A 13146-nucleotide genomic window follows, 5' to 3' on the forward strand; every position below is an offset into this window, starting at 1 on the left:
TCTGATTCCAAGAATTAATTTGTCCCCATCTGACACTGGCCTCCCATTTAAATTGATTCGACAGCTGTTTCCCGTGATGCCAGCATTTGTGATGACTATTAATAAATCACAAGGGCAAACTCTAGACAGAGTAGGCATGTTCCTACCTGAACCCGTTTTTGCACATGGTCAGTTATATGTTGCTTTCTCTTGAGTTTGAAGAGCATGTGATGTTACAGTTAAAGTTCTAAGTACTTCATCACAAGGGAAATTAGTCAAGCACTCTGAAAGTGTTCACTTTTAATGTGGTGTACAGGGAGATATTAGAATAAGTTTAATCACTTTATCAGTCGTTTGCATCACTGTTGTTTTTATATCATGTTTTTGTTGTTTTTATATTATGTTTTTGTCATTTTTATATATCATGCCTCTGTTGATGTTACATCCTTTTGTTACTGTTTATTTATTAATAAATTTATATACGATTTTCATATACATTTTATTAATGTCCTTTCATCTCTCACACTTCTATTTCTAGAGAAAAGGCAAATAGCGATATTAAAATATCTCTGCTAACTAATTCCCTTTTTATAAAAAAATATATTTTATTGAGTTTTTACAGAGAGGAAGGGAGAGGGATAGAGAGTTAGAAACATTGATGAGAGAGAAACATCGATCAGCTGCCTCCTGCACACTCCCCACTGGGGATGTGCCTGCAACCAAGGTACATGCCCTTGACCAGAATCGAACCTGGGATCCTTGAGTTTGCAGGCCGATGTTCTATTCACTGAGCCAAACCGGTTAGGGCAATTAATTCCCCTTTAATGTGCACGAATTTCATGCACCGGGCTACTAGTAATAATTATGTAATTAATACCTATTCTACCAATAGATATAATAAAGGGTTGCACATATATCATTGAGATCATTGCAAATTTAGGGTGATCTCTGGAATATGATTTCTGAATTCTCTCTTGGTATTGCCATGGTCAATATTTTTAAAATCAGACCTTATAGACAACATAACACAGTTAAAAATCATGTGCTCTGGGGACAGCTGATACTTGTTCTAAATACCTGATATTACTTTATATCTTGACCATTCTATGCCTCACCTGCCCCATCTATGAAACAGGGCTAACTGTAGGTCCTGTCTCATAGGGTTGCTGTGAAGAATAAATAGATAATGTGAGTAAGTGATTAATACCAGTGCCTAGCACTTAATAAGTCCTTGAAAAATGTTATCAGTAATTTTGATAATGTTAATGATCATATGGAGAGGAAGGTCACATACTTACGAAGTGAAAGGAGCACATTTGGGTGGTAGCTTGAGTCAGAACAATGACTGGTAGGCTGGAATGATATGATTAATATTTAATAGTTTCTATTACTTTTTAAGATTTAAAATTTAATGGAGTCAAATGGAAAATCCTACTTCTAGGTTCCAAAATTTTCAAAAAAAAGAAAGGACCTGGGTTTGGCTGCAGTGAATCTGAATAGAATCTAGGTGTTGTTGCCTATCCAGTCATTGGGGCAAACAAGGAGTCCCACCGCTCTACACCAGGCTGTCCTAGCTGGTCCTCAGAGTGTGGTGGTCCTGCGCCTCAGACTGCACGTCTCACTGGGCTTTGTCCTGGTCAGGTTTCAGGGACTCAGAGGGTTTTTGCCACTTGTAATTCTCATATTTTGAAACCACCTGTGGCTCTGTAACAAAAATAAGTGAGAAATTCTGAGGAATATAACAGTTGAGGAACTAGAAAGTATTTATTCAGGAAATAATTGGTTTAGAAGAGATGTTTTAACCATCTTAATATTTGAAAGGCTGACTTGAGAAATAACCAGATTCTGTTTTTTAATGGAAGGTAAAACTAGTAAGTAATTTATAGATAATGATTTGTAGCACGAATGGAGGGGGCCAGAATGATAAAAGGCAAGTAAAATGTTATAGATTGAAGAGAAGACAGCTTCATGTGGCACAGGATTGTAGTTTTGTTTTTAATCTTTTATTGAGAGATAAGTTACATGTAGTAACTTGCACAAATCTTACGTGTAGAACTGGGTGACTTTTCACTTAGGTTTACCCCATGTGATGACCACTCAGGATTATAAAACTTTCCACCGCCTTAGAAGGTTGCCTCAGACCCCTTTCTGGCCCCAAACTGCCCTCAACTCAAAAGTAACTATTTTTCTGACATCTATCAACCATATATTAGTTTTACAAACTTTATATAACTACTTTGAAGCACTACTTACCAGATAAAACTTTACATCTAACCTCTGACTCAACAATTTCATTTCTAATTGCATATCCAACAGAAATGAGGTTTTTTGTTTGTGTTTGTTTGTTTTGTTTTGTTTTGTTTTCAGAAAAAAATCTTACACAAGAATAGTCACAATCGCTTTATTTATAACAGTCCCAAACTAGAAAACAGTCCAGATAGCCACTAGCAGGAGAATAAGCATATTGTAGTATATCCATACAATAAAGTAGTATTCAGCAATAAATAATGAAGTACTGATACATGCAACAACATGGAAGGAACTCGGAAACATCATGTCGAGTGAAAGAAGCCAGACACAACACAGTACATACTCTACGATTCCAATTGTATTACATTCAGGATTTTAGATTTTAATAAAAGACTCTCATGACCATTTGATTTTGCATGCCTAAGACACTGGAGAAGGTTCCTCCCTTTTCAGAAAAAGACCTGTATGAAACACAAGATGTCAAAGAAGCAGAAGGAAAATTAAACAAGCGCCAGTCTGGCTTAAGTGAGAAATGTTTATTTAGCATTCCTTGTTTCTGCAGACAGTAATGGAATTATGTGATGACTCTTTTTTTCTTTCCTCCTTGGATTCTAATTGTTAAGAGAACTTTTTGGTAATAATGGCAGCTACATGTCACTTAGAAAAGACAGAATGGCACTGCATAGAGTCTTTTCACACAAAATTGGACTAAGGATGATTTTGAGAATCCCTTCCCTTGAATAAAATTTATGAATAAATTACAGGCAATACTGGAAAGCACCTGATTTGTTATTTCCTGCTCAAAAAACTGTTTTTACTTTAAAACATTTTTTATTTTTTTTTATTACCATTGACATACAATATTAGTTTCAGGTATACAACCCAGTGATTAGATTATAACTTAATAAGTGATCACCCAAATAAATCTAGTACTCATCTGACACCATACATCATTATTACAATACTAGAGGCCTGGTGCACAAAAATTTGTGCACTTGGGGGGAGGGGGAGGTTCCTCAGCCTAGCCTGTGCCCTCTTGCCGTCTGGGACCCCTCAGGGGATGACCACCTGCTGGCTTAGGCCTGCTCCCCAGGGGATTGGGCCTAAGATGGCAATCAGACATCCCTCTGGCAGCCCGGCAGCCCTCGGGGGATGCCCACTTGCCAGCGGGGAGCAGACCTAAGCTGCAGTCAGACATCCTTAGCGCTGTTGAGGAGGCAGGAGAGGCTCCCACCACCACCACCACCGCTGTACTGGCAGCCATCAGCCTGGCTTGCGGCTGAGCAGAGCTCCTCCATGTGACAGCGCCCTGACTACCAGAGGGCAGCTCCTGCATTGAGCATCTGCCCCCTGGTGGTCAGTGTGTGTCATAGTGACCAGTCCTTTCCAGTCCTTCTGCTGTTAGGGTCAGTTTGCATATTACCCTTTTACTATATAGGATAGAGGCCTGGTGCACGGGTGGGGGCCAGCTGGTTGGTCCTGACTAGTGTCCCGGATCAGGGTGGGGTTCCCGCTTGGGTGCCTGGCCAGCCTGGATGAGGGGATGATGGCTGTTTGCAGCTGGTCACACCCCCTTTAGCTTTTTATTGTCTGAGAAGCCCTTTACCTGTCTTTTGATTCTAAATGATAGCTTTGCTGGGTAGAATAAACTTGGTTATATAGGTCATAGCTTTTTATCACTTTGAATAGTTCATGTCAATTGTTTTTGGTCTGCAAAGTTTCTGTTGAGAAATCACCTGAAAGTCTTATGGGATCTCTCTTGTGGATAGCTAACTGCTTTTCCCTTGCTGCTTTTAAGATTCTTTCTTTATGGTTAACCTTTGACATTTTAATTATGATGTTTCTTGATGCCGTCCTTGTTTGGGACTCTTTGCACTTCCTGGACTTGTGTGTCTGTTTCCTTCACCAGGTTAGGGAAGTTTTCCATCACTATTTCTTTAAAAGGTTTTCAATTCCGTGCTCTCTCTCTTCTCCTTCTGGCATCTCCATGATGTAAACATTGGTATGCTTGAAGTTGTCCCAGAGGCTCCTTATACTATCCTCAATTTTTTTGAGTTTCTTTTCTTTTTGCTCTTCTGCTTGGGTGTTTTCTTCTACCAAATCACTAATTTAATCTTCTGCTTCATCTAATCTACTATTGATTTCATCTAATGTATTTTTCATTTCAGTTATTCTTCATTCTGAGTAGTTCTTTTTTTAAAATTCTTTATTGTTGAAAGTATTACCCCCAGTCCCAGGCCCTCATTGCCCCATTGTCTGTGTCCATGGGCCATGCATATATGCATACATGGTCTTTGATTTATTACCTCCCACCCCCACTTTCCCTCTGCGATTCTGTACTCTGTTCCATGCTTCCATGTCTCTGGACCCACTCCATTCATCAGTTTATTTTGTTACTGAGATCACGTGATACCTGTCTTTGACTGCCATATTTCACTTAGCATGATACTTCCCAGGTCCTTCCATGTTGTCTCAAAGTGTAAGAGATTCCTTTTTTTCACTTCTACTTAGTATTCCCTGATATAAATGTGCCACAGCTTTTTTATTCACTCATCTACTAATGGGCACTTGAGTGGTTTCTAGATCTTAGCTATTGTAAATTGTGCTGCTCTGAACATAGGGGTACATACATTTTTTCTGATTGGTGTTTCAGGTTTCTTAGGATATATTCCCAGAAGTAGGATCACTGGGTCAAATGGCAGTTCCATATTTAATTTTCTAAGGAAATTCTATACTGTTTTTCATAATGAGTGCACCAGTCTGCATTCCCACCAGAAGTGTAGTAGGGTTCCCTTTTCTCCACATTCTCTCCAGCACTTGTCATTTGTTTTTTTGTTGATGGTAGCCATTCTGACAGGTGTGAGGTGATACCTCATTGTTGTTTTAATTTGCATCTCTCTGATGATCAGTGACTTTGAGCATTTTTTCATATGTGAGTTTGCCATCTGTATGTCCACTTTGGAGAAGTGTTTATTTAGGTCCTTTGCCCATTTTTAAATTGGGTTGTTTATCTTCCTTCTGTTAAGTTGTATGAGTTCCTTCTATATTTTGGATATTAACCCTTTAACAGATGTATCATTGGCAAATATGTTCTCCCATACCAGTGGTTGGCAAACTACGGCTCGGCAAACCGCAGCTCTCGAGCCACATGCGGCTCTTTGGCCCCCTGAGTGTGGCTCTTCCACAAAATACTGGCACTTCCACAAAATACTGACTTCCGCACATGGGCCACGAAATTTCAATTGCACTGTACGTGTGCGCCGGCACATGGTATTTTGTGGAAGAGCCACACTGAAGGGGCCAAAGAGCCGCATGTTGCTCGTGAGCCACGGTTTGCCGACCATGGTATACTGTCGGTTTCCACCAGGAAGGGTGAAAACAAGGCTTGGATAATTTTTAAATAAAAGATCTGAACATTAAGTAAAATATGTATTATCTGCAGTTTTAAAAAATTATCTTCCAGTGACAATCAATGAGTGGACTCTAGCAAACAAGATATTTGATTCCTAGATTGATTTCCCACACCGGGAAATGGTTAAATGTTTAGATATTAGAAAAGCAATGAAAAATCTGTGAGTGTCTGACATTTTTTTCTTCTTAATCATAAACATACCATTTTATACTATACATATGGTGGTGAAATTTTGTTTGTATATATCTGAGATCAGGGTTGCAAAGACTCTCTCCCTTTCAATTCTGTGTTGGTATTTTCTATAATTATTTGTATTTTCTCAATGTCATCAAAATTTCTCTCAAAGAGAAATTCCTTATGCTGGAATTGATGGTAAATACTTGTAATTGGATGAGGGATTGATTTTTTTTTATGAAAATATTTTCTTCTACTTCGTCTATTGGCTAGTTGTGGGACTTCCCTTTCCATTTCTACTGTAATACAATTCTAAAGTGAAAACAGATCTATAAAGAAACAAGGATTCCAGGTGTTGTATTCCTCTAGCCCAGAATGAATTTGGCAGCAATGGGAATGACATATTTTTACCTGGTCTGAATTAGAACGCATTTCTATGTCATAGTATACATTTGGTTAAGTATTAAAGAAATACTATTCTAGTAAGAAATATATTCATCCTGGTCAGTGTGGCTCGGTGGTTGAGTGTTGACCAATGAACCAGGAGGTCACAGTTCAATTCCTGGTCAGGGCACATGCCCTTGGATCCCCAGTAGGGAGTGTGCAGGAAGCAGTTGTTCAATGATTCTCTCTCATCATTGATGTTTCTATCTCTCTCTCTCTCCCTTCCTCTCTCTGAAATCAATGAAAACATTTAAAAAAAAATAGAATCATAATTTAAAAACAGATGTTTTCCCCCAAAGGACTGCTCTCTTTGAGTTTATCTACTCTTAGTTGTACCCTGTACTTTTACTTCCCTGCAAACTCATTATCTGAACCTATTACTCACTCTACCCTTCATCTGAGATTTTCTACACAAACTAAGAGGAAGTTGTTCTGGGAAACAAATTAGGGTTTATATGAAAAGGGATTGAATGAACAAAAACTGTATAGTTTTCTAACAATTTCATATGTATATCCTTATATATAAAGATTTATTATATAATTTTATATATACAATATATATGTTACATTTTAACAAAAAAACTAAACATGAACTTCTTAACATGTAATTCAAAACATATATAGTTTAAGCTGTGGTGTGTTTTTGTTTGTTTTTTAAATAAAGGTAATAAATTTTCCTTCACATTGGTATTTCATATGCCTGTTGATAAACTTTTATAAGTAACAAAGAGATAGTATTTGCCTTTCATGATATCAAGGGTATTCACATAACATTAAATTGATATATTTTTATCTATTCTCTGCTTGAGTAAACTCAACAGATGAAAATACATATTTTAAAGTAAAGATGATTGCTAAAGTCAGTCTGATAGATTTTAAACATGAATTATTTACAAAAATATAAATTACTCCTAGTTGCACATACCACCCTGATACATAAGGAATAGCTGTGTACTATGGACATTATAATATTCTTAATTTATGCTTTATTAGACTTACATGTTTAAAATACTAGCATGTTAAAAACCATTGCTCCTTGTTTTTGCAAACTTACAAGAGTTCCTACTTTCTTTTCTTTTGTTTTTTTAACAGATATAAGCTTACCAAAGTCGGCAACAATATGCTACACAGCTGCCTTGCTCAAAGCAAGAGCTGTCTCTGACAAGTAAGTGAGTAACAACGTGTGTGCTAAGTGCCCTACCGACTCCAGGAGATGCTGCTTCTGAGAGTTCCCCTGGAAGTCTCCTATTCGATGAGCCCCTGCTTATGAGCATGCATTTTCCAGGATCTGCTGATCTTTTCTTTCACTGCCAGCAGGAGGGGAAGTACACCCTGAAGTATTGCAGGGGTGTAAGAATCCCTAAAGAGGGATTTATATACAATTCCATGCCTCTGAAGTGACTTTTTTTCTTTTTTTTGCCAGATAATTCATACCAAAAGGCCTGCTTAGTACTTAACACAAAATGCCTTTCTTTTATTCATTTTTTGCATATTCCTGTTTCTTCAGCAGTCCAAGACTGGGTAGTAATATGGTAGAGGGGGTGGTCATCTCCATTCTTTGTCTCATCTACTCCCAACCAACCCCCCGCCCAGGGTCTGTTTACTTTGAGTGGCCATCTCAATGGGATATTTGCCCATTTTACTCAGGCAAGTGACTGTGGCATAGAGAATTTCCATAAACATCCAAGACGACTGGCAGATGAGAAAGAATAGATGGCTTAACTGTTTTTCAGTCAGAAACACACTTCCCATGCACTCCCTTGGTCCCATTGAAAATCAGATCACAGGGAAAGAAAATAGCCTCTGCCGTGTCAGACAGGTTTGCTGTTAAGTGTGTGTGCACTTCAAGACCGAAGTAATTGTCTTTCATTCTTTTTTGTCCTGTAGATCGCCAGTACCTACTGCAACATCTTTTCTCCCTACACAGCGACTCCAGCTTGGGAGGGCAGGGCCAGGGTTGTCACAGCTTCCCCTGTGGTGTCTGCCTGCCAAGCACAGCTCTGGAGTTAGCCCTGGGTGTGAGGTGAGAAAGAGATTGCATGGTCTGGTTTTTTTTCATCCACTTGGACAGGTGTCTGGCCCGCAGTTGGGGCATGCACACCCCCCTGCCAGCCCGGCCGCAGGCAGGTTCTCCTGCTGCCGCTGAGGCTGCACGGCTTACCCCCCAGGGCAGCACTGATGCTGGGTTGGGAGCTCCTTGAAAATTCTCCCCAGTTTTGTTTTTAACCAAGTGTGCTCTCCTGTAACCTAGTTTTCTCTTTTCCTACACTGTCGGCCCTCATCAGTCCTATCCCCTCCCCTGACCTAAGCAGGTGCCCCAGAGAAAATTTAGATAGCTATTTAGACAGAGAGACTTGACAGCTGAATTTAATTTCTGCCACGATTAGATGCAAACACACTTTCTGCTTCTGTGGGGGTTTTTGTTGGCCTTGGTCTGAGGTGTCACTCAGAGGTTCCATGTAGTGGAGGTTTGGAAAGGTCATGCCATTGGCTTGCTGTGGTTTTACGGGCCCTTCATATGTAGATGCCACTCTGGGTTGATGCCCAAGCAGTGGTCCCAACTGGATGGTGTTTGTCTTTCTGCTTTTCAGATTCTCTCCCGAGGCTGCATCTCGACGGGGGCTGAGCACAGCAGAGATGAATGCAGTCGAGGCCATTCATAGAGCTGTTGAGTTCAATCCTCACGTGCCAAAAGTGAGTATGTGGAATCCCCACAGGAACTCGTTATGATAGCAGAGAAAATGTTCCATGACCACAGTATCATGTCTTGAATGCAAACAGTAATAAAAAAATGAATTGCATCCAACAAACGTTGAGGTCCTGTATAATCTATGATTATTAACTTCATTTTTAAGCAAAAGCTACATTCAAGAGGCTTTGGGGCTGGTTTTCAGCCTTTGTATACTAGTAATCAGGGCAAATTGATAGACCTGGCTTAGGCAGTCCAGGTCAAGAAAGTCTGAAATTGGCAAACTGTGGAGATCTCAAGGGCGTTGATGTATTTGACAGGAATTTCACACAAGTTTTTAGTCTTACTTAGACCCAACTCGGGAAACGAATCTTGTTGTGAACAAAAGTGATAAAAAATACTTACCAATATGACCTTCTATGTCTTTCTAAATAAATGATAATTAATAAGCAGTGGCAAGAAGTTAATAGGGAAAACCTCCAAGTATGAAGAAGTATTATTCTTTTGACTTGTGAGTGCCATTTCAGTAAGTCTGTGTAGTAGGAAATATTTAACCAATTTATAACTATAATTACCCATTATAAATACAAATTTAATATTTCTAATGTATTTTTTCTGAGCTTTATTTTAAGGGAGTCAGTCACGGTAGAAATATACAGATATTCCAATAACCTTTTGTTCCGGGGATGGATGTTTGTTTATGATTGACCTATATTTGAGTTCCTACTATGTGATAGGCCATCACTTAACATTTTCAGTTTTTTATATTATACAGCACATTTTGACCTCTAGGAAACTATTCCTGCTGTGTGTATCAGGGCAGAATTTTCTTGGCAAAATGTCTTGTGAAGACTTTATTGTGAAAAGTGACAAAAGAAGTCTGTGGTGAAAGTGCCGCAGTTGCCGCAGTTACGGAAGGGATATCCATCCACCCTAGGCCCAGTGCATGATGACCAGCCTAGCATCTGTAGGCTTAGGTATTGTGTGTAGAGTAGGATAAAATACTTCTCTTTATTTAATCTTTTTCAGCTAAGTTAAAAATGTTCACTCAAATTTTATTAAAATGTAAAACTAGTTAGGAAAACTTCATACTGAATTACAGTAAACTGAAGTCATTAACTAATATTTGTTAAATGCCATTCACTAACTACAGAGCTACCTATGAAAATAAATAAGGCTCTTTTAGAAAAAGTATTGGACAGTAGAGTCCTAGACGCTGAGACAAGAACTTGCATTCAAGTCCTGCTCTGTTACTTGGGCTTAGCATCTCTGAACTCAGAATTTCAAATGAAGATAAAAATATAAAGATAAAGATAAGGTGAGATAATACAGTCAAAGTTTTTAAAAATACTTGAGCACTATATGTTTGTAAATTATTAAAATTGTTAATGTTTTACTTGTTGGTGGTGGCGCATTAAAGTCTCAGAATCATGTCTTAACTTTTCTAGTTATGCCAACCAGAGCCTTATAATCCTGGGGCTCAAGCTAGAAAACTGGTGTAATACCTGTTGGTATTTTAATTGAAACTGTTGTTTAATTCTTGGTAATGGTCTTAAATGGTTAGTTCAGCCTCTAGAAAGAGTATTAAAAGCCCTAAGAAACAGTCTAGCTACCATGGAAGAATATGACTCAGTCAACTAGCACTCTCCCTGCCAAACAGAATTCTTGTAAAAGTGGAAACATTTTAAGTATTTGATTTCACTCTATTTTCTAATCATTAAATGGAGAAAAGATAGGCTATTCAGGTAAAATGATTGTCTACCACTTTTATTTGTTGGCGATTGTGCCGAAGGGAAACTTGTTTCCAGATCTTCTTCTTTCAACGTTTCCATGAAGAAAAGGTCCTATGAATACTGGCCTCATATGTCTGGAATTAAGTGCAAATCTCTGGTTCATGTATATTATATGCAGGCTGCTGTAAACATCTTTTATACATGTTCTGCAGTTTATTGCACTGCTTGCTAATACTTCAGTAAACACACCCACGCACATGCATACATACACACACATTGGTGCCTTTTAAGACAGAGAATAGCCTTAATTGTAATGAGATATCAATGACATCAATGAAGAACATTGGGTGGGGCAAAAGTATGTTTACAGCTGTGAGCATCACGAGAAGCACAAAGTATATTCTTGTATTACTAACTATTAATTACTAGAGGCCTGGTGCACGAAATTTGTGCACTTGGAGGGTGGCGGGGGCGGGGGGGGAGAGTGTGTCCCTCAGCCCAGCCTGCACCCTCTCTAATCTGGGACATCCCTCTCACAATCCGGGACTGCTGGCACCCAGCTGCTCACCTGCCTGCCTGCCTGATTGCCCCTAACCGCTTCTGCCTGCCAGCCTGATCACCCCCTAACCACTCCCCTGCCAGCCTGATCAATGCCTAACTGCTCCCCTGCTGGCCCAGTCACAACCAACTGCCCTCCCCTGCAAGCCTGGTCCCCCCCAACTGCCCTCCCCTGCTGGCCTGGTCCCCCCCAACTGCCCCCCCCCCCCCCGCTGGCCATCTTGTGGCTGTGGGTCCCGCCATCTTTGAGGGTGGGGCAGTCAATTAGCATATTCCCTCCTTATTAGCTGTGGGTGCCGCCATCTTTTGCAATAGCGTGAGGGTCAATTAGCATATTCCCTCTTTATTAGATAGGATTGCATTATTGTTTATACAAACAACTGTTAACTTACTTTTGCTTCGCCCTGTATAAACTCTTAGACTCTTGGTATAAGAAGGGGCCTTAATGGTTACCTAGGACACTTTTCCATCCTAAGCTTGACTCTCTCCTTATAGTGATATTATAATAGTTATTTTATTATTGGCTTCTATTGGATGTTTACTATGTGCCAAGCACAATGCTAACTGAACTACATATGTTATCTCATTTATTTTTCATAACAACATTGTGAAGTATATCATGTTATTGTCTCTGCTTCACAGAGGAGGGCACTGGCGGTTTGAGAGGTTAAGTAACCTGTTCATGGTCACACAGTAAACAAATGACAGAGCCTGAACTGATCTGGGTTCACTAGCTCTTAAACGTCACTCTCCACTGGTTGCAGACAGCCTAGGCTTGACATTTCAAATGATGACAAGCACATCCCTTCGTAGGCCCTCAATTCCTTGTGGACAGTTCCTACTTCTTCAAGATATTATCATGTCTTAAACACTTCCCTGGCTCTTTTCCTCTCTCTCAGGAAGTTGTCAATGGCCTACCATAGGAATTTCCAGTACCTTCACACTGTTTTACCCAATTACAGTCTTCTTAGGAGAAAAAAATACCAAATATAGTGGCTGAGAACTGCCTTTCATGCATTTTTAGCTTAGTTCCATTAGGTATTCCATTAAGCAAAGGTACACAGTTAATATTTTAGCATTCAGTGAAAAATATTATTTACTCCAGGAGGTTTACTCTTAGGAATGAAGAGTAACCTGCGAACATGAGAAGTAGGAGTATCTCTCTTAACCACATCACAGGAATGGGAAATAAATAAAAGCAGTAAAAAGCTGTGGGTCTCTATTCTGCAGAACCCTCTTAAGAGTCAGCTGGATTCTAAATATGAGGATTTCTGAAGCTCTGGCCTGCAGCACATTATAAGGAGGAAGCAGCCCTTAGACTCATCATTACAAATCAGTTCCCTTCCTGAGGAACTGCAGCGGTGTCTCCAGCCCTGCAGGTCCCTTCATCACCTGCCCCCACTTGTTTTTCATTTTCCCAGCTCCTTCTAGCGAACTGTTAATTGTTCCAGAAACATTCTCTTCCCCTTCCCTCTTCGCTGCTTCTGCGGAAATCCTACTCATCCTTCACCCCACCATTAAAAGCCTCCACCAGGAAACTGTACCTTCCTCATCCCAGAATCAGTCACTCCCTGTGTGATCTCTCACTATAGTGCATTGATTATGTACTTACTGCTTACTCTTTTTCTGAGGATGACTAGGGGTGTTAGGATCTTAATTTTTTATATCAGAGAAAATTATATAAATATATTACCATCTATAGTCATACTTAAGACTATTTCATTCTGCACATTTTTAATACTAAGGAATCATAGTCACACAGCATATTTGTATTTTTAAAAAACATGGGCCACTTAAATTGGACTTTATGGTTGGGTATTAGGAATATATCTATTCTTTTCTTGGGGAGGATCATCAAATTTTCTGGTTCTTTGACTTTAAAAAGGCTATCCTCTAACATTAAAGTC

At 39.4% G+C, this 13146-nt stretch overlaps 1 protein-coding gene across 4 annotated transcripts in view; it reads left to right on the forward strand.

Moving 5' to 3' along the window:
* Positions 1-13146, forward strand: part of ST7 (suppression of tumorigenicity 7) — a 308904-nt gene that overhangs the window by 249212 nt on the left and 46546 nt on the right. For all 4 annotated transcript variants that reach the window (XM_081102061.1, XM_081102062.1, XM_081102063.1 and 1 more), the window contains 2 exons: positions 7352-7424; positions 8851-8953. In XM_081102061.1, coding sequence (XP_080958187.1) covers positions 7352-7424; positions 8851-8953 — 176 coding nt within the window. The remainder of the gene's footprint in view (positions 1-7351; positions 7425-8850; positions 8954-13146) is intronic.

Source organism: Myotis nattereri (genome assembly GCF_964212035.1).
Source record: "Myotis nattereri genome assembly, chromosome: 11".
NCBI lineage: Eukaryota > Metazoa > Chordata > Mammalia > Chiroptera > Vespertilionidae > Myotis > Myotis nattereri.